This window comes from Myotis myotis, unplaced genomic scaffold (assembly GCF_014108235.1).
Source record: "Myotis myotis isolate mMyoMyo1 unplaced genomic scaffold, mMyoMyo1.p scaffold_m19_p_27, whole genome shotgun sequence".
In the NCBI taxonomy this organism is placed as follows: Eukaryota; Metazoa; Chordata; class Mammalia; order Chiroptera; family Vespertilionidae; genus Myotis; species Myotis myotis.
Genome location: NW_023416332.1, coordinates 3,053,738 through 3,073,693, shown reverse-complemented (window position 1 = coordinate 3,073,693; position 19,956 = coordinate 3,053,738). Strand labels below are relative to the sequence as shown.

The window sequence follows — 19,956 nt, the reverse complement described above, 5'->3', positions numbered from 1 at the left end:
CCGTGGGCCGGCTGCTTCCTTCCAGGGAGAAAAGAGCCTTTCTCGCCCTCTTTTTAAAGTTGTTTTTTTATTTTTATATTTACTTATTTACTTATTGTTTTTGGTTAATCCTCACCTGAGGATACGTTTTCCCATTGACTTTTGGGGGGGGGCAGAGAGAGAGAGAGAGAGACATTGATTGGTTGCCTCCTGCACGTCCCCCAACCAGGGCCAGGGATTGAGCTGCAACCAAGGTACGTGCCCTTGACCGGGGAGCAAACCCGGGACCCTTCAGTCTGCAGGTAGACGTTCTAACCACTGAACACACTGGCCAGGGCACCTTTGTGGAGAGCGGCTACAGCGTCTGGACAGGTTCAAGCCTCAGACTAATGAGAGGGCCCGGTCCTCTCCTGGCAAAGCCCTCCCAGCACAATTACAGCCAAAGGCTGTGGCTGTGAGCTTGACCTTATGGTCTGAACCTGTGGCCCCAGGTGGCTAAGTGATGTGGGCTGCGGGAGGTGCAGCCAAAACAAAGCTCAATCAGGTGCATGTAATTGAGTGGATTCGAAACCCGCGAGACCGTTCTAAACATCTTGGCCACGCCCTCACTTTGCCTCCTGGAATCTGCTATAAAATAGACTCGGCTTGCAGGCCGTGGTGCCATCTCTCCATCTGAGAGGACAGCGTCCCACCTGGTCCCAACTTTATCCCTTGTCTGTCTTCAATCCTTCACACACACACACACACACACACACACACACACCCCGCCGGCTCACCCCTGGCCGTGCTGAGCGCAGTGCACACCTTTAGCAGTTCTGCCTCATCCGGGGTAATTACAGCGGGGTTTTCGCTGTGTCCTTACCGCCTGCCTTTCCCCAGCGCCCGTGTCTGCGTCACGGCTGGCGGGCTGGGCAGCGTTTTATTTCAGGCGGGAGCAGTGGGGGGGGGTGAAGGTGCCAGTTGGCCATCCCGCGGAGCCCCTTTAGAACGGGGGACGGTGCCGAGTCAGGAGCGAGGGCCCGGGAGGGGAGACGGCGGGAGGGTGAGCAGCGGGGAGCACCGTCCGGGACCCTGCCGGCCTCCTCCCTCCCATCCTGGTCCACGTGGGCCTCGGGACACAGGAGCTCGCGCACAGAGAGGCCGGGAAAGCGTTCGCTTCAAGGGTTAGAAATCGCCTTCTCTTTATTTCAGCCTTTTTCTTAAGGTCCAGACTTACAAGACCCCTCTCCCCTGAAACATGAAACAGGACTTGATGCCCCCCCTGCCCGGGGCAGGGAGCGGCTGGGCTCCTGCTCAAGGTCACTGGCGAGGCGGCCGTCCCACGGGGCATCCTGGCGGCGAGGGGCCCTCCAAGTGGGGCTGGGCCGGAGTCAGTCCACACCGTCCAGGCCCTGCCGCTCCCTCCTCTCCAGCTGCAGCACCTGGAAGGAGGAGCCGTGAGAACCGGCGTCCTGGGCCCACGTGCACGGTCACGCTTGGACATACAGGGTCCGCGGCAGAGAGGGCCGCAGCCGCGGACTGAGAAATCGGGGTGTTACATAGCATCCGCCAGGATCTCTCTCTGGTTGGACAGAGGCGGGCACAGCGCCCCACATCCATGGTCACTGCCCGAGGGGGAGACTGCAGGTGACTCCGGCTTCCCTGGCGTGGCTCCTCAGGTTTCTACGTTTGCCCGTCTTCTGGGTGCACTGCCTCGAACCCCATTCCATTCCTGATCTGGGGAGCCACCGCTGGGCGCATCAGGTGGGGACCGAGTCCCGCCTCGCACTAACTCCATGGGGGCGTCCTGGGCACATGGGATGTGTAGCAGCATCCCTGGCTCAGCCCCTGGGCCACCCCGGGGCAGGGTAACCAGGGCACCTCCAGCCGCTGCCGGCTGTCCCTGGGGGAGCGCCCTCCTGAGAGCCACGCACGGAGCGCAGCGTGGGCCGGCTCCAGCCTCAGTTTACCCCTCAGAGATGCCCCCATCACCAGGTGGGAAAGGGGCTCCCCCAGCCCCATTCTCTAGCTCAGCGGTGCACTCACCACAGCGTCTCACGTCCACCGTACCCTGTGCTCCCTACCAGCCGTCTTTCTCCTGCCCCCCCCCCCCCCGGCTTACCACATGCACTGGGGGGGGGGGGTCTAACTGCCGTCTGCCGGTCTGTCTATCGTGGAAAAGGGAAGGGGGGCCTATACCCCCTTTTCAATAATCCTCACCCGAGGGTGTTTTTTAAATATTATTTTAGGGAGAGAGCGAGAGGGAGGAAGGGAGGGAGGAAGACGTCGATGTGAGAGAGAAACATCGATCAGTTGCCTCCCATACGTGCCCCAACCAGGGATCAAATCTGCAACCTGGGCATCGAACCCGTGACCTTTGTGCACAGGATGAGCCGCCCGGCCAGGGCCCACCCCTGCTTTCTGTTGTTGTTACTGACCCTCACCCGAGGGTATTGTTGTCTAGAGACAGACACACTGATGTGACACAAACTGGTTGCCTCATATCCGTGCCCAGACCAGGCCAGGGGATCGAGCTGCATCTGAGGTCTGTGCCCTTGCCTGGAATCGAACCCAGTCCATGGGCTGAAGCTCCAACCACTGAGCAACCCGGCCAGGGCCTTGTGCCTTTTTTTTTTTTTGGTTAATCCTCACCTGAGGATATTCTTTCATTGATTGGGGGGGGGGGGGGGGAGAGGGAAAGACAGAGAAACATGGATGTGAGAGAAACACATCCATTGCTGGCCTCCTGCACACACTCTGACCAGGGCCCAGGTCAGGGAGGAGCCTGCAACCGAGGTACGTGCCCTTGACCAGAATCGAACCCGGGACCTTGTGGTCCACAGGCCCATGCTCTATCCACTGAGCGACACTGGCCAGGGCCCTGTGCCTGCTTTTTAAGTTGATGTTATTAACCTTCCCTTGGTTCTATTATTTACTAGGAAAAGGACGGACAGGGTGGTCTGGAAGCTGTAAGACCAGTCGTCCAGCACAGACAGTGACCGGCACCATGTCCATCCCGCGAGGGCCAGCCACTCATCCTGGGGAACGCAGTGCCAGGAACCACAGCCCAGCCCGGAGCAGGGCGTGCCGAACGCTGACGCCAGCCCCTGGCCCTTTGCAGCAACGAGGGTGGCAGGTGCCGTCCCACCCAGAGCCTCTCTGACCCGGCCCGGCCGAGGCGCCGCGCTGCCCGCTCACCTGGTTCTCTATGCAGCGGAACTGCCAGGGCCAGCCCACGTGGTAGAGGAACGGCCGCAGGTCGAACCTGTTGTCGTCGGGGCTGTAGCTCTCGGCGTGGTACGCGGGCGTGAGCGTGGTCATCTTGTGTCTGTTCACGGAATACTTGGAGAAGAACCGCTTCACCTTGTCAGCCACCTGGCGGGCGGGAGGCCCAGCGTTGGGAGGCCCAGCGTTTGGAGACCCGAGGCCGGGGCTGCACCCGCTGGGTCCCCGGTGCCTCGCAGGGCCTGGGGGCGGGAGAGCACTCGGCCGGGGCGGGGCTGAGCTCTAACAACGCGGGTTCCCACGGCAGCGCCGGGAGACCTGAGCGGGTCCGGAAGCTCTGGCTCGCCAGGCTGCCCAGCGGTTCCGTGGGGACCTAGTGAGTCCGACCACGGGCCGAAAGCGGCGATGCTCCGACCTCCGTCCGCTCTCCCCACGGAAGGAGCCGCCTGCTTCGGCGGGTGAGCCCCTCCCGGGAACGTGGCCGGGGCCGAGGGCGGCCCCGCGGTGGGCGCTGGGGACTGGACGGGGGTGTCGGTGAGACGGGGCGTCCTGGCTTTAGCTCACACTTGCCCTGCCAGTCAGACCCGCCGCTGCCAGGTGACCACCGGCCCTCACCCCCAAGCCCCCAGTACCCCGTGGGCGGCGGCGCAGTACCTGCCGGGGGGTGCAGACGTCCCGCCACAGGTGCAGGAGTTTGCAGAACATGCTGTAGGGGCCGGTCTTGGCGATCTTCCGGAGCCTCCCGTAGACCGAGAGCTCAGCGTAGGTCATCCCCATGTCTTCCTGCGGGGAGGGCGAGGCGGGTCAGAGCCGGCCTGAGAGCTTCCTGGGGGACAGGCACCGGGGCCAGGGCCAGGCCGAGGAGGAGGCCGCTTTCAGGAAGCAGACGGACAGCCGGCCGGGGCTCTGGGTTAGAGCGAAGTCCCGACGCGCCAAGGTTGAGGGTTCGATCCCCGGTCAGGGCACATGTGGGAGTCAACAGTGAATGCACAGATGAGTGGGACACAAATCAAAGTTCCTCTCCCTCTCAAGTTAATTTTGAAAATTAATTAAAGCCCTGGCCGGTTTGGCTCAATGGATAGAGTGTTGGCTGACGGGTCCTGGGTTTGATGCCCAGTCAGGGCACGTGCCCGGGTTGCAGGCTTGATCTGCAGTGTGGGGCGTGCAGCACGCAGCCAATCAATGATTCTCATCACTGATGTTTCTCTCTCTCTCCCGGTCTCCCTTCCTCTCTGAAACCAATAAAAAAGAATAGTTTTAAAAAGTAAAAATTAAAAAGACGAACCAGACATGTGGCTTGGAGGACTTGGAGCTTCAGCCCCTCAAAGGAGACGTTCCAGCCCTAAGCTCTGGGACCTGCAAATTGTGAATTTATTTGAAAACAGGCTAACCCTTGCAGGTGTAATTAGGATCTCAGGATAAGATGAGCCTGGTTTGGAGGTGGGCCCTACATCCAGGGCGAGGGGCCTTCTCAGAGACAGAAGAGGAGGCAGAGGCGGCCGTGTGGAGACGGGGGAGAGGCCGAGGGGATGCAGCCACCGCCCAGGGCTGCCTGGAGGAGGCAGGAGACAGGCGCGACCACACGAGGACACGGACACGGCACGCGGCCAGCTCCCTGATCGCAACAGAGCAGGTGACAAGTCGATGACAGAGAGTCTGGAAAGTCACAAACTAAAATCAGATGAAAAGTAAGGTCCATCCTAAGCAACCCACAGCCCCAGGGAGAACCCGCAGAAAACTCGAGCGCATCCCACTAAGAGCGAAAACGAGGGCCCGCCCAGCGAGCAGGGGCTGCAGGGAGGCCGAGCTCAGACACCTGCCCTCAGACACCTGCCCTCACGACGGGACGGACGGCCTCGTGCGCAGGACCTGACCCCTCCCCCCCCCCCCCCCCGCCACCAGTGGGCGTGGAGGGAGGAAGGAAATCGGTGAACAGACACGTGGAGAAAACCGATGGTGTAGCCCGGCCCACACGGCTCAGTGGTTAAGCATCGACCTGTGAACCAGGAGGTCACGGTCCGATTCCCGGTCAGGACACAGGCCCGGGTTGCGGGCTCGGTCCCCAGTGTGGGGCGTGCAGGGGGCAGCCGGTCCGTGACTTTCTCATCCTTGATGCTTCTATCTCTCCCTCTCCCTTCCTCTTGGAAATCAATAAAAATAAAGTTGTGTTTCTAGACACTGGCAAGGAGCCCTCAGAAACAAAGTTCAGAAAATAATTCCATTTCAACAGGACCCAAAAGACCACTTAACAAGTGAACTGGACAAAACAAGCGCACGGTCACACTCTGAAACCTGCAAGACGTCGTTGAAAGATGAACGAGATCTCACTACACGGCCAGGAGACCGAACACATCAGGACGGCGACTGGCCTACGGTCGATGCCCGCGCCAGGCAAGCCCACGCTGGGCTCTCTCTCTGGCAGAAACAGACAAGCTGATCCCAAACTTCATGTGGAAATGCCTCGGACCCAGAATTCCCAAAATTATCTTGACAAAGAACCAGGCAGAGACTTGCACGCCCCCATTTCCACACGTGCCAACGACAAGAGCCACAGCCGTGGAGACCGGGTGGGACCGGTGTGAACGCGGACGCACAGAGGACGGGACAGAAGCCAGAGCAAACCCGCCGTTACCGTCGGCTGACCACCAACGTCGCCGCGACGAGGCAGCGGGAGACAGAGCAGCCTCTGCAGCAAGTGACGCTGGGACCCCTTCCTCACGCCACTCAGCAACGGACCCGGCGAGTCACAGACCGGAGTGCGAGGCCAACCCTCTCCCGCTCCCAGGAGAGGAACAGGTGTCCCTGTGCCCCCAGGGGCTGCAGCAGGACGTCAGCGGTCCCGGATGTGACGCAGGCCCGGCCCCGCCCTCAGCGCCCGCTGCAGCCGCAAACCAGAGCCTGGGACCCACCGGCCGGGTCACGAAAGGCAGCCGGGGTGGAGGGGCGACAGTCTTCTGTGAGGTCGCCCACAGACGTGCAGACACACCCCTGCCATCCACGCCTCCCTGCCCACTCACCTCGTGTCACCCCTCCACCCAACCTCCAGACGGCCGAGTCCAAAGGCCAGCAGTAGCCGCACCGCCCGGCTCCCAGGCCAGAACCCCAGCAACGGAGCCGGGACACACGCCCGGCGCAGGGAGACGGCAGAACTGCGGGTACAGAGCCACCACGTTACCTCGTCCGTCTGGGACACCTGTCCGTCAGCCAAGGGCTCTAGCTCTGCAGTGGCCGGGGCGGCCAGGATGCTGCGAACAAGGCAGGCAAGTCAGGGCGGCTGGATGCTAATGAAGTCACAGGTACCACCAGGCTCTCCGCTCAGCACGGGACGGATGGACGGACGGAGCAGGGGATGGGCGACGGGGGATGGGGACCAGGCGGCAGGAGCCTGGGGAGCAGGAAGGAAGGAAGGAAGGGGTGCCTTATCGCGGGACCCCGAGTGCTGGCAGAAGGGAAATGTTGTCAGGCCACCAGGGGCTGGGGGCGGGGGAGGTGGGCTGAGCGGCAAGGGAGGCGGGGGCGACACTGGTTCAGGGCCCAGCTGGGCTGGCGGGGGACCCACCGCTGCAGGGCGGGGAGCTGGAAGCGCTCGATGCAGAACTCGATGAAGACCCGCAGGTCCGTCTTGCTGATGCCGCCGATGGGGTTGATGTCGGCGCTGGAGCAGTCGTACTTGGTCAGGTAGCCCAGGAGGCTGCGTGAGAGAACACGGGGTTCCGTGCGGCCGACCCGAGGGGTGCGATTCCCCCAGCGCGGCGGCCTGGCATCTCCAGGACTTGGCACCCCCCGTGCAGCTCACAGAACCGGCAGGTGCTGTGGGAACACCGCTGTGGGCAGCACTCGCCCTCCGAGATCCAGGAGCCCAGGCCCCCTCACCCGCCCGCGGCATACACACCTCTCGTCCACGTTGGCGGACCCCAGCACCAGCAGCCCACCGGGGGCGCCCCGAGCCCAGAGGCTCAGCTGAGCAAAAAGGTAGGCGATGACCATCCTGAGCCGAGCCTGGCGGCAGGAGGGGAAGCGTCACCGTGTGCGGGGCACGTGCAGGGCGACGCGGGCCTCACGCCGGGTCCCATCGCGGCTCGAGAGGCCGCCCCGCGCAGCCCCTGCAACACGGGACAGTCGAGGCTCTCGGCCAGGGAAGGCGGCGTGCGGGCGCCCTGCCATGCCTCCTGGGCTGCCCATCGGGCGCTCGGCAGGGCCCAGTCAAAGGCGGAAGGGCCTAGAGCAGCAGTTCTCAACCTGTGGGTCGCGACCCCCTTGGCGGTCGAACGCCCCTTTCACAGGGGTCGCCTAAGACCATCCTGCGTATCAGATATTGACATGACGATTCATCACAGCAGCAACATGACAGCGATGAAGGAGCCACGACAATAATGTTATGGCTGGGTCACCCCATGAGGAGCCGTATTTAAAGGCCCAGGAGGTTGAGAGCCGCTGGCCTAGAGCCTGGGGCCGAGTGTTGGTGGCGGGACTGGGCCGCACAGTGGCCGGAGGAACCTGGCCGCCTCGTCTGCTCCCTCCACGCTGTCCTCTCCGGAGGAGGGCGGCCGCCGCCCAGCGGAAGGGGACAGAGAGGCCCACTGCGAGCAGCCGGAGCTCAGGGCAGCCGGCCAGCGTCCAGCTCCCGGAGGCAGCCACTCACCAAAGATGCAGAACACACACACACACACACACACACACACTCACACTCACACACATTGTGCGCACACATATACACGTGCACACACACACACATTGTGCACACACATATACACGTGCACACACACACACATTGTGCACACACATATACACGTGCACACACACACACATTGTGCACACACATATACACGTGCACGCACACACACACATTGTGCACACACATATACACGTGCACACACACACCCACACATTGTGCGCACACATATCAAGTTGTGCACCCACACACACACAAATTGTGCGACACATACACGTTGTGCACACACACACACACATTGTGCGCACACATATACACGTTGTGCACACACACACACACACTGTGCGCACACATATACACGTTGTGCACACACACACACACACATTGTGCGCACACATATACACGTTGTGCACACACACACACACACACATTGTGCGCACACATATACACGTTGTGCACACACACACACACATTGTGCGCACACATATACACGTTGTGCACACACACACACACACATTGTGCGCACACATATACACGTTGTGCACACACACTCACACACATTGTGCGCACACATATACACGTGCACACACACACACATTGTGCACACACATATACACGTGCACACACACACATTGTGCGCACACATATACACGTTGTGCACACACATAAACACACTGCACGCACACACTGTGCACGCTTCCATCTCACACACCAGTGCCGATTCACACCCCTACACCCACTCTTGTGCACATGTACACACACACTTGTGCACTCACAGATGCTCACAACCCACATGCACACTCACAGCCTCACCTCACTCTCACACTTTTAAACTCACACACGGTTGTGCTCACACACACCTTCACCCACGCACCCCCTCAGACACGCTTACTCTTGCACACTTATACTCCCATGCACGCTGTCCCGCACCCTGACCCTTACACGCTTACACACACACATGCACACGCCGACTGGGCCCTGTCCAGGAGGCCGCAGGGTCAGTGCCACGCGGGGACGGGGCGGGGCAGGGCTGGGAGGCGCACCTGCACGTTCTGCAGCGCCAGGTTCTCCTTGCTGCTGCCCCCGTGAGCCGCAAACAGCGGCCTCTTCCCCGTCACCACGCTGAAGATGCTCATGACGGCCGTCACTGCGGGGTCGATGCTGAGGCCGATGTGGTGGCTGGAGGAGAGGGCGGGCGTGAGGGGCTTCTGTGCACGTGTGTGTGGGTGGGTGTGAGGGGTGTGCGTGCGTGTGCACAAGGGGTGGGTGTGGGGTGTGCGTGCGTGTGCACAAGGGGTGGGTGTGGGGTGTGCGTGCGTGTGCACAAGGGGTGGGTGTGGGGTGTGCGTGCGTGTACACGAGTGGGTGTGAGGGGCATGCCTCCATGTGCATGCGGCAGAGCACACACAACACAAAATCCACGCCGACCGCTACAAAGTGCACGACTCGGTGGCAGCTGGTGCATCTACATGCTGTGCAGTCACCACCTGTCTCGCTCCAGAACCTTCCACCACCCAAAAGGAGACGCTGGACCCACCAGCTGTCACTCCCCTCGCCCCCTCCAGCCCCGAGGACGCCCTGTCCACCCCGTCTCTCTGGCCCTGCCCCTTCGGGACGTGTCAAGGACGAGGGTCACACAGGGCCGGCCCCTCCGTGTCTGTCTGGTCCTCAGCACCACGTCCTCCCGGCCGAGGGGCAGCAGGTGCCAGGCCCCTTCCTCCCGGGGACCGGACAGTGAATCCACTGCGAGGAGGGGCCGTGCGTGGCTGTGACGGACGCCGGGATGTGGCGCACCCGGACCTGAGCCCTGGTGCGGTCCCTCGGGCACCGGGCTGCAGGGGGACGCAGGCAGCCTCCCTGAGCTCGGCACACAGGTGGGCGGTGCCCCTCTGTCCTAAGAGGCAGAGTGAGGGGGACACTGAAGAGGCCCTAGTCGCCCCGCTCTGGAGAGAGGCCCTGTCCCCTCCTTCCTCAGGCACAGGGGACGCTGGGGGCGAGGGCAGCCCTGCAGCCGGGACCCGGGCGGGAAGGGGGGGGAATCCGGCAGCTGGGACACGGGGGACACGACACACGGGCTCCTGGGACATGGCTCAGACCATGAGGCAGTGACCCCTGCTTGACCCCGGATGTGAGCTTAGCCACAAATGTGGTCGTGGCCCCCGGCCCTGGCCACCACCGGCGACCCACTCACCTTCCGATCTGCTGGGCCAACTCCCGGGCCCTGTCGCTGGTCTCCTGGGAGGAGTTCTCGCTGGCCATGTAGCAGGTGGTCAGCAGGCGCCCGCAGAGCTCCCGGGGGTCCTCAGGGGTGTAGCCGGCCTCGCTCACAAGTGTCCGGACGTCGGCCAGCACCTCCTGATCTGAAAGCCGCCGCAGAGGGTGGCAGCCGTGTGCTGGGCACGGAGCCCGGGCCGCCCTCCCCATCGCCCTTCCCATCACCCCGGGAATCTTGTCACCCCGGCAGCACCAGTCACCCCTGCTCTTGGGTTGTGTTGCTAAGGGGACACCAATGTTGGGGCAGACGGAGGATCGGAACTTGGGTTGCCCGGCCCAAAGCCGTGCGCTTTGCACCGGCCACGCTGACACTCGGCCGGCGTCTGAATCCCAGGGAGGGACCTGAACGGCCTTGCTGTCCCCAGGCTCAGGCCCTGGGCACGACGCTGTGACAGCTCAGCACGTCCGCAAAGCCCCCGGGACCTGGTTCTCCTCGGCTCCGCCCGGGGCAGCGAGTGCGACCCCACCCCCCCCACCGGTGCCACCTACTTCCGTTCCTCACGGCCTCGCAGACCTGGCAGCACATGGAGTGGACGAGGCAGGCGGTGGCCGCGCTGTCCAGGCCGCCACTCAGGGGCAGGAAGAACCCCGCCTGCAACGGGCCAACCAGACGCAGCCTGAGCCCAGCCTCGGGGACGCGGCGCTCCTCCCCCCGCCAGCCTGACCAGCACCCACAAAACTGCACGGGCGCCCGGCTTACAGGGCAGAAGAGGGTGCCCTGCCCTGCCCCCCTGCCAGCCTGACCAGCGCCCACAAAACTGCACGGGCACCCAGCCTAGCCCCGCCCCCCGCCAGCCTGACCAGCACCCACAAAACTGCACGGGCGCCCGGCCCTGCACACCCCACGGTGGGCTCCAGGGGCAGGGCCTTCCACGGGGAGAGCGGCCAAGGCTGACCACAGGCACTGGAGACGGCATGACCCCAACGCCGGCCACACGCGGAGTCCCGCCTCGCGTGCCCTGCGGCCCCGGCCGTGCAGCCGAGCTCCGACTACGTCCCAGCGGGGAAACACTTTGCGTGGGGTGAGTTTAAAAAACAAACTGGGCCCGGCAGGCGCGGCTCAGGGGGTGAGCATCGACCAGGAGGTCACAGTGCGATTCCCAGTCAGGGCGCAGGCCCAGGTTGTGGGCTCCATTCCCAGTAGAGGGCGTGCAGGAGGCAGCCGGTCCGTGATTCTCTCTCATCGTTGATGTTTCTCTCTCTCAATCCCTCTCCCTTCCTCTCGGAAATCAATAAAAAAAATACTAAAATATAAAATAAACACGCATTTAAAGGAAACAAACGGCCAAACAGAACGTCACAGAATCAACGCAGACCAGTGAGGAGGAGCAGGTCGGCGGGCGGCCCCGCGGTCTTACCTGTTGGCTTCGTCTTAAAAAGTCCCAGAGCCAGCAAGCGGGTCCAAGGCTGGGGGGCAACAGGGGGAGTCAGGTGTGGGGTTTGGTGCGGGTGGGGGGTGCCTGGGGGGGTGCGGGGGAGGGGAGAGGACAGGTCCTCCGTCCCGAGGTCTCCGTGGGAGCACGCTCAGAGCTGGGGTGGCACCCGGTGCCGTGGCTGCAGCGTCCACACCGTCGGCCCCAGGTGCGTGGCCGCCGCCTAACAAGGCTCCCCGGGTGGGTTCTGCGAACCAGCACCACCCACCTGATCTCCTCGCCGACACTGTGGTATCTCCACTCCACGGGCTCCGACAGCGGCTGCAGCAGGTCCTCATGGCACGAGAGGGCGAAGTCCACCTTCACGCGGGGGTAGGGGCTCGCCCTGCTGGCCTGTGGGTGGAGTCGGGCCGGATGGTGACCCGGTGCCACCTCAGGGCCCCACACGGGCTGAGCGGGACTCTGGCCGCCACTGGGACGCACGTCAGAGCCGCAGCGGGCGACCCTCCCACCCACTGGACAGCCACGATCGGAGAGACCGACGCACCGTGTTGGCGGGACGTGGAGGAACGGAGCCCTCGTACGTGCACGGCCGGTGGGGATGCACGAGGGGCGGACGCGGGGCAGCTCCCCCAAAGGTTAACCGTAGAAGGGCCCCGTGACCCAGCACTTCGCGCCCGGCCAGACCCCGGGAGAAGCGGGGCCTGTGCTCCCAGCGCACGTTCATCTCCGACAGAACGTGGGAACAGCCCACACGCCCGTCTACGGACGAGGGACAAACAGCGCGGTCCAGCCACGCAATGGATGTCACTCGGCCAGCAAGACGCACGGAGCCCCGCACACGCTGCCACGTGGGTGGAGCGTGAAAGCATTGTGCTCCGTGGGAAGCCAGTCCCGGCACACGGGTGTGAGGAGGCAGCCGGTCCATGATTCTCTCCTCATGGATGTTTCCCTCTCTCTCCCCTCTCCCTTCCTCTCTGAAACCAATGAAAATAAAATTAAAAAAAGAAATGGGGGGTGGGAGCGGCCGGAGAGGTCAGTGGGGGGAAAGGGTGACTATGTAACACTTTAAACAAGAAAGAATTTAAATCAAAAAAAAAAAGAAAAGTTCTAACACTGTGGCGATGGCTGCATAGCATATGCAGGAAAAGCCGAAAACCACAGAATCGCGCTAAGTCGGCAAACTGGGTGGTGCGGGAGAGACACCTCGATAAAGCTGTTGTTTAAAAAAAAAGCGTCTGGGTCTCGGGCCAGCGCCTGCCAGGTGCCCACTTACCGCCAGGTTCCGGGAGGACATCTCGGCCCTGTAGCTCCTGACGTCCTCCAGGTCCAGCGTGGCGGTGAGCACCTCCTGCGGGCGGAGGGGAGTGAGTGCCCCTCGCCCACTCGCCAGTCGCTGCACCGAGTCAGCAGGTGCGCCCGTTGCACGGGGTGGAGGGGAGTGAGTGCCCCTCGCCCACTCGCCGGTCGCTGCACCGAGTCAGCAGGTGCGCCCGTTGCACGGGGTGCAGCCCTATGGCCCTGGACGGGCGATCAGGACGGGACCCGCCGTCGCTCACGCGGGCGCCCGCAGAGCCGAGTCGGATCCTGGGCACAATGGCATTCCCGCCCGTTTCGGGCAGTAACAGCCATCGCCCCTCTGGCTCCCCACACGGAGGCGGACGACGCAGTCCCCGGACCTTCCCCTCTGCTTCCTTCCCTCTAACCCGCCCCCCTCGCGCTCCAGGTCCCCACTAGCGGAGGACTTATCCACACACGCCCGCCACATGCTGGGGGGCAAGGGACCAGGTCGCCCCCTCTCGTTACTACAGGGCCTCCTCCTCCCACAGCCACGCGGGGTCCGCGGCCGCCCAGCGCCACTCAGGGCGACGCTGGTGGTGCGTGTGGGGGCGAGTGCAGCGGGTGGAGGGGAACCGCAGGCAGGCGCCCTCGGGGCCCCACTGGACACCCCAGTTGTGGGGGACAAATCACCGAGGGGAAGGGACCCCGCGGCTCCCACGCGGCTCTCACCACGTCGTCCAGGGAGAACTGGGATCCCTGCGCGAACACGGCGCCGTTCATGGCGATCATGGCGCAGCCGTCGTAGTAGAGCCGGTCCCCGTCGCAGCCCTTCTGGTTGGCCAGCAGGTAGATGCCGCCGTTCTGCCAGGCGCAGGCCACAGCGCGTGGGCGAGGTCCGGGCCGTGGTGCCACCGGCCCGCAGGCCGCAGACCCCGCCCGCGAGCTCACTGCGTGTCCCCAGCAACGAACGCCCGCACCCGGGAGGCCCACAGCCTGCGGCCACCGCACACTTGGCCTTCTGGGGTCCCAGGCAGGACAGTCAGCATCCACGTCCCCCCAACAGCCCCGCGGGAGGCGCTGGCATCTCCGTCAGTCAGGAGGAGACATGAAGGTGCCGAGAAGACAGACACCGTGAGGAAGCCGAGGTCCTGACCCAGCTCAGCCGATGCAAGCTGTCCCGCGAGCCACCCAACAACACGCCTCACTGTGTCGCCAGCAAGAAGGCAGATGGCCCGGCCGCGTGGCTCGGCCACGCGCGTCCACCAGGGACCAAGAGGCGGCCGGCTGGATTCCCCGTCAGGGCACATGCGTGGGTTGTGGCTCCATCCCCAGTCGGGGGCGTGCAGGAGGCCCCCGGTCCATGACGTTTCTCTCCTTCTCATCAATGTTTCTATCTCTCTCTCCCTTTCTCTCCAAAAATCAATAAAAATGTACTTTTTTAAAAAAGTGAATGTGTGGGTGGTCCCCGGGCTCCACCACGAAGCCAACGGCAAATGGCTCAGCCCCGTCCCCGGTCCCAGTGTCACTTGTCCCAAAACACCGTGCAGTGGGTGAGGGCAGGAGGCGGACGCTGGCGGGTGTGCCCCGTGCCCGCTCCAGAGGGGATATCACAGCGCCTGCCTCGCAGGGTGGATGCCAGGGCTGGACGAGGTCGGGCAGGCGGCCCCCAGCCGAGGGGCGAGCTGCTTGCGGAGCGCCGGCCGCACTAGCAGGACTGGGTGGCCCTCGTGTGCGGGCCACGCCCTGTGCCGGGCGCTGGGACTCGGGCGAGTGCGAGACACAGCGCCGGCCCTGGTGCCCGCGTGCTCCAGCGTCCCGGCCGGTGCCTACCTTGGTGGTGGCCATGGTGACCAGGTCCACCCTGGCGTGGGCTTTGCGCAGCACGTGGTGGCTGCCGGAGGCGTTGGTGAAGATCTCCACACCGTCCAGGCCCATGGCGATGTGCGGGCTGCGGGCAGAAGCGGGTGAGGGAAGAGACCGCTGTGCCCCCAACCCGCCTGCCCAGCCCCGCACGCTCTCAGGCGTCTCCTGTCTCCACGGCCCGAGGCCGGGACTCCTGACGGTCGCAAGTCCCCGTGCTCCCGGCTGGCCGGGCAAGGACGGGCCCTGGAGACGCGGGAGACGCAGAGGGCTGACCTCTGCGGCGTCCAGAGCTCCTCGCAGATCTCGCTGCCGATGCAGGTGTCCCGCGTGGCCAGCACTGCGTCGCCGAAGGGCACGGTTTCCTGCAGGCGGGATGAGAGCAGGAGACTGTGGCCACCCATCTGGGCTGCAAGCTGCCCTAGGACCCCGCATCCCCCGGGGACCATCATGAGGCCGCTATTCTGCTTTGATCCCTAATGCGCCCTCAGCTGGGAGCCCTCCCAGCCCAGGTGGCTGGCACGGCTGGCACCTCCCTGCTGCCCCTCAGGGTCACCAGCCGGAGCCAGAGCCGAGCTGGGAGCTGCCCGGAGCTCATGTGGCCGCAGCGCACGGGATCAGCTCTGCAAGTGCCCCGGGCGTCACCACGGCTACGATGACAACAGCTCTCACTCGTCCAGGGTCCCTCCAGGCTTCACCCGGGGCTGAGCGCTCTCTGCCTCCTCTGTGCGCCTATGCCCTTGGCCTGTCACTAGGGAGTAGCCCGTCCCCAGGTCAGAAATGGCCCGACGGGGCTCACAGGGGTCCTGCCACTGTGATGGGAGGGCTCCCGCCCCACACGGTCCCCCACCGGCCTCACCTGCTTGGTCACGTCCTGGATCATCCGAGGGAGGAAATACTCCTCCGTCTGCCTGCAAGGGAAACAGCGTGGGCCTGAGCCGCGTGGTCACTGCGTCTCTCTCCCTCTCCCTTCCTCTCTGAAATCAACGAAAACATGTTAAAAAAAAAAAATGCAGAGGCGAGTCCCGAGGTGCCTGGAGACAGGAGCAAGTGAACCAGACGGGGAGCAGGGCTCGGCACCGGGCAGTGTAGGGGGCCTGGCTTGTTATCAGGCTCGCGGAGCTATCGGTGATGTTTAAACTGAATCTATCGATCTATAAAAGGCCAATATGCAGTGTTTCTTGGGAGTTCAATCGCTCGCTATGACCTGCTCTGTCCACCAGGGGGCAGCGTGGAACGAAGGAAGGCCCTGGACAGCAGCCAGCAGCCAGCAACTGGGGAAGGGAGGCCCCTGTCGGCCCTGATTGTCAGCCAGGCCTAAGGACCCTCCCTGTGCACGAATTTTGTGCACCGGACATCTAGTTCTTCCATAAAAAAGCAAAGTAGCTGAACTGTATAAAGGAATGAACCACTGGACGGCTCTCACAAGCACCTGCACAGGAGCCAGCTGGGGAAGCACGCACGCATGACTCCGCGTGAAACCCAGCGATGGAGCCCGTGCTGGAAGGGTCCGCCCCCTGCTGGGGGCAGGAGGTGGGGCGGGAGTGTCCCCTCTGCCCGCCGGTGCTGCCTGCACCAATGCCCTCCACCGCCCAAAGCAAAGCACCTAAAAGCGAACACTGTGTTGTGCGTTATTCACACTGCAACGAGAAGGTTAAACGTTATTTGATATAATAATCCTAAGTCCTAATTGTTTTGGTTAATCCTCACCCGAGGATATTTTTCCATTGATTTCTAGAGAGCGTGGATGGGAGAGAGACAGAGAGAGAAACATCGATGTGAGAGAGACACATCGATCGGTTGCATCCCGCACGCACCCCTGGCCGGGCCAGGGACTAAGCCTGCAACCCAGTTTGCCCCGGGGGACATGTGACCTCATGTCTGCGACCTTCCGGCTGTCACAAGTGGACGGAAGTCAGGGGCGGCCAGGGAGGCAGCTGCACACTTCCCGTGGGAGCACAGCCCACAGGAGCACGGTCCAGCCCCAAGCAGCAGGGCTGGCATGGGGAGACCCTGACACACAGGCACGCAAGATGGGCCAGGAGTGGGGGCCGGAACGGGTGATGCCCTGTGACAAGCTGGCTGCCCCTTAACCAGCAGCAGCTAAATGCCCGGGGCTGGGGCTGGAGCTGTGGCCGAACTCCGTGGTCTCCCCCGCGATCCGGACGGTGGCTCCTCCGGGTGAAGGCGCCTCACAGACCCCGGAGGACGCACCTGTGCGTCGGACAGGGACTCACCGGCTCCTGGACCAGGGGGTGAACCAGCGCAGCTCGCGGTAGTTCCCTTCGTTGGCCAAGGCCATCTTGGGTCTGATGAGCAGGATCCTCCTGCAGGAGGGGACAGGGTGCCCCGAGACCACAGGCCCGGTCACGAGGGCGGGCCCGTCACGGAGCCTGACACCCAGCAGGTATCGCTCCGCGGGGCCGCGAGGGGCAGTGGGGAAGCCCACCCGCGGGCGACGGACATCCCTCTCCAGGGCCCAGTGTCCCCAGACGTCACCCGCGGTCTCTAACACCCCAGGAGCCGTGTCGGGGGCAGGGGCTGGGAGAGGCAGCGTCACTGGCATTGCCTGCCTGGTGCCCAGGACCCCCCCGGGGACGGATCCCAGCCCCGCCCGGAGCCCGGACACCCACCTGTTGAGAAATATCACCCTGCAGTTGTAGCGGACGTTACGGTGCATCACGGGCCTGCGGGGAGAGGGCGCCTCACTAAACACAGAGCCCCCCCATGTGCTTCAGAGAGACCCCGTGGCCAGTCACAGCAAGGACGAGGATGAGGGGGAGGAGCAGGCACGCAGGTGCCGGGGGAGGGAAGCAAAGACGGCCATGTTCACGGGAGACAAGCGGAGCTGACATAAACAGACGCAACCCGGGCCCACCAACCTGCTGTTAGCAACGTGTGGCCCAGATCCACACTAGGACAGCACCAGGCCAGGCCCCTCATGTGACCTCCACCTGCGGGCCTGCACCTGTGGGCTCCACCTGTGGGCCTCCACCTGTGGCCTCCACCTGCGGGCCTCCACCTGTGGGCCTCCACCTGCGGGCCTGCACTGTGGGCCTCCACTCATGTGGCCTCCACCTGTGGGCCTCCACCTGTGGCCTCCACCCATGTGGCCTCCATCTGCGGGCCTGCACCTGTGGGCCTCCACTCATGTGACCTCCACCTGCAGGTCTGCACCTATGGCCTCCACCCATGTGACCTCCACCTGTGAGCCTCCACCTGTGGGCCTCCACCTGTGGCCTCCACTCATGTGACCTCCACCTGTGAGCCTCCACCTGTGGGCCTCCACCTGTGGCCTCCACTCATGTGACCTCCACCTGTGGGCCTGCACTGTGGGCCTCCACTCATGTGGCCTCCACCTGTGGGCCTCCACCTGTGGCCTCCATCTGCGGGCCTGCACTGTGGGCCTCCACTCATGTGACCTCCACCTGCAGGTCTGCACCTATGTCCTCCACCCATGTGACCTCCACCTGTGAGCCTCCACCTGTGGGCCTCCACTCATGTGACCTCCACCTGTGAGCCTCCACCTGTGGCCTCCACTCATGTGACCTCCACCTGTGGGCCTGCACTGTGGGCCTCCACTCATGTGGCCTCCACCTGTGGCCTCCACCCATGTAACCTCCACCTGTGGCCTCCCCCTGTGGCCTCTCTCTGAGGGCCCGCCATCGGCACTTACATCCCCACGTCGCAGAGGATGTCCTGAGTGACCGGAGACTCCAGGAGGGCGGCCAGGACTTGCAGAGAATGCAAGAGGGTGTCCGACTCGTAATAGTGATCCCAGCAGCCGTAGCCGCTGCCAAGGGAGGGGACAGAAGGTGAGGCGGGGACAGAGGGACGCAGCCCACGGGCAGGTCAAGTCAGAGCGCCCAGGTGTGGCCCAGGGGCGAGGCTGCGGACACCTCCCTGCACCTCCCCACCCCCACCCGTGTTCCCGAGTTCTGCTCTCACCATATTTCCAGCTCTGGGCCCAGCCGGTACCTTGCTCCCTTCTGCTTGGCGATTTCGATGCCTACATGGACAGAGAGGGGGCAACGTCGGCACCTCCACACGCGGAGGCACGCCGACACCTGCTGCAGGGGGTGTGAGAAGCCCAAACCAGCAACGCACGAAGCACTCGGCGCCCTGCTGGCCCGGATGCAGGTGGAGGGCATCTCCGACCACCTACACCTGCAGGACCTGAGACACGGGCAGCGCCGCAGGGCTGACCGGCACCTGGAGGAGGAAGTGACTCCCTGGTCGCTGATTAAGAGCCATGAGGAAGGCCCCGCCCACGCGGGGAGAAGGCAGCACCTGGAGGCACAGTGAGGGGCAGGCACCTCAAACCCCTGGGCTAGCCAGCAGCGCCCAACACAGTCCGGGAGGGGCCCGCTGTGTCCAGGCGGCTCTGCCCCCTCTCCCCCCCATCACCCCGACAGATTTGCTCAGAGCTCTGCGGAGATGACAGCAGGTTGGTACTGAAAAATACAGGAACGATGAAGGCCTGAGGCACCTAGCGGATAGGCGTCCTCCTGGAACCCTCGGTTTTCACTGCTCCTGGCAGCCCTCCTGCCAGCAGCTTGTACCAGACAACCCGCAGGGCCACACCGGCCGGGCTGCCCAGGGAGGTGGGCAACTGACCCTCACAGGGGACCCAGCACCTGCGGCAGCCGTGGCCGTAGCAACGCCCCGCCACCACACCCTGGTCTGTCAGCCTGAGCCTCAGCTTTATTCTCCTTCCCTCTGGCCGCTTCTCCCAACGCCCACCCCCAGGCGGGTCCTGGGCACCAGGGGCCACCCACGTCGGACACGGCACAGTACCCTCTCCCCTTAACCCCCCCCCAGGGCAGCTTCACGCTGGATAGGACACGTGGGGCCCCAGACATTTGAGGGCAGGTGCGCCCCAGCCCCCCCTGCACTTGCAAGCGGACTTTCTGACCAGGTGTGCACACCGCGCGTCCCAGGCACCGTCCCAGGAGGACGCACACGGGCCGGGTCGCTGCCCTCTCTTCCCTGTCCCCGCGCCCACGGCCGCGCGGCTCCGGGACAGGGCTGTGCGTCCAGGGCCGGCCAGGCCGGCCGGAGGGGACCGTAGCCCCTCGGCCCCTCGCTGCCCCAGACTCACTGTTTAAAAAATGGACATTTTTATTGCTACGACTCACTCTTTAAAATCCTTTGTAAGTTGCCCTCGAAGTCCAGAGCCCACTGGTTGAGCGCGCAGGTGGCCACGGTCACCTTCCGGCCCATCCTGTCCTGCAGGTCCGTCTGCCTGGCCCGCCCCGTGGCCCCGCCCCGCCCGCCAGGCCCCGCCCCCAGCCGCCCGCGGAGCCCGCGCAT

General features: G+C 63.9%; 1 protein-coding gene across 3 annotated transcripts; it reads right to left on the bottom strand.

Annotated features, from left to right (window-relative positions):
* Positions 1 to 1,145: 1,145 nt before the first annotated feature.
* NADSYN1 (NAD synthetase 1) lies at positions 1,146 to 19,901 on the bottom strand. Of its 3 annotated transcripts, XM_036295907.1 has the most exons (21): positions 19,782 to 19,901; positions 18,592 to 18,652; positions 18,320 to 18,436; positions 17,277 to 17,330; positions 16,881 to 16,970; positions 15,503 to 15,554; positions 14,920 to 15,008; positions 14,614 to 14,731; positions 13,513 to 13,644; positions 12,779 to 12,853; positions 11,771 to 11,895; positions 11,488 to 11,536; positions 10,619 to 10,721; positions 10,047 to 10,215; positions 8,899 to 9,034; positions 7,076 to 7,182; positions 6,743 to 6,874; positions 6,359 to 6,428; positions 3,838 to 3,966; positions 3,157 to 3,333; positions 1,146 to 1,400 (listed from the first exon to the last, which is right to left on the bottom strand). In XM_036295907.1, the coding sequence occupies exons 1-21, from the start codon at positions 19,864 to 19,866 to the stop codon at positions 1,350 to 1,352; spliced, it is 2,121 nt and encodes a 706-aa protein (XP_036151800.1). In that variant the 5' UTR covers positions 19,867 to 19,901; the 3' UTR covers positions 1,146 to 1,349. The 3 variants fall into 3 exon arrangements, 2 of the variants coding, with proteins under 2 accessions (XP_036151800.1, XP_036151801.1); XM_036295908.1 differs by lacking the exons at positions 6,359 to 6,428; positions 7,076 to 7,182; XR_004965553.1 differs by lacking the exons at positions 1,146 to 1,400; positions 6,359 to 6,428 and having other exon boundaries at positions 3,201 to 3,333.
* Positions 19,902 to 19,956: the final 55 nt, after the last annotated feature.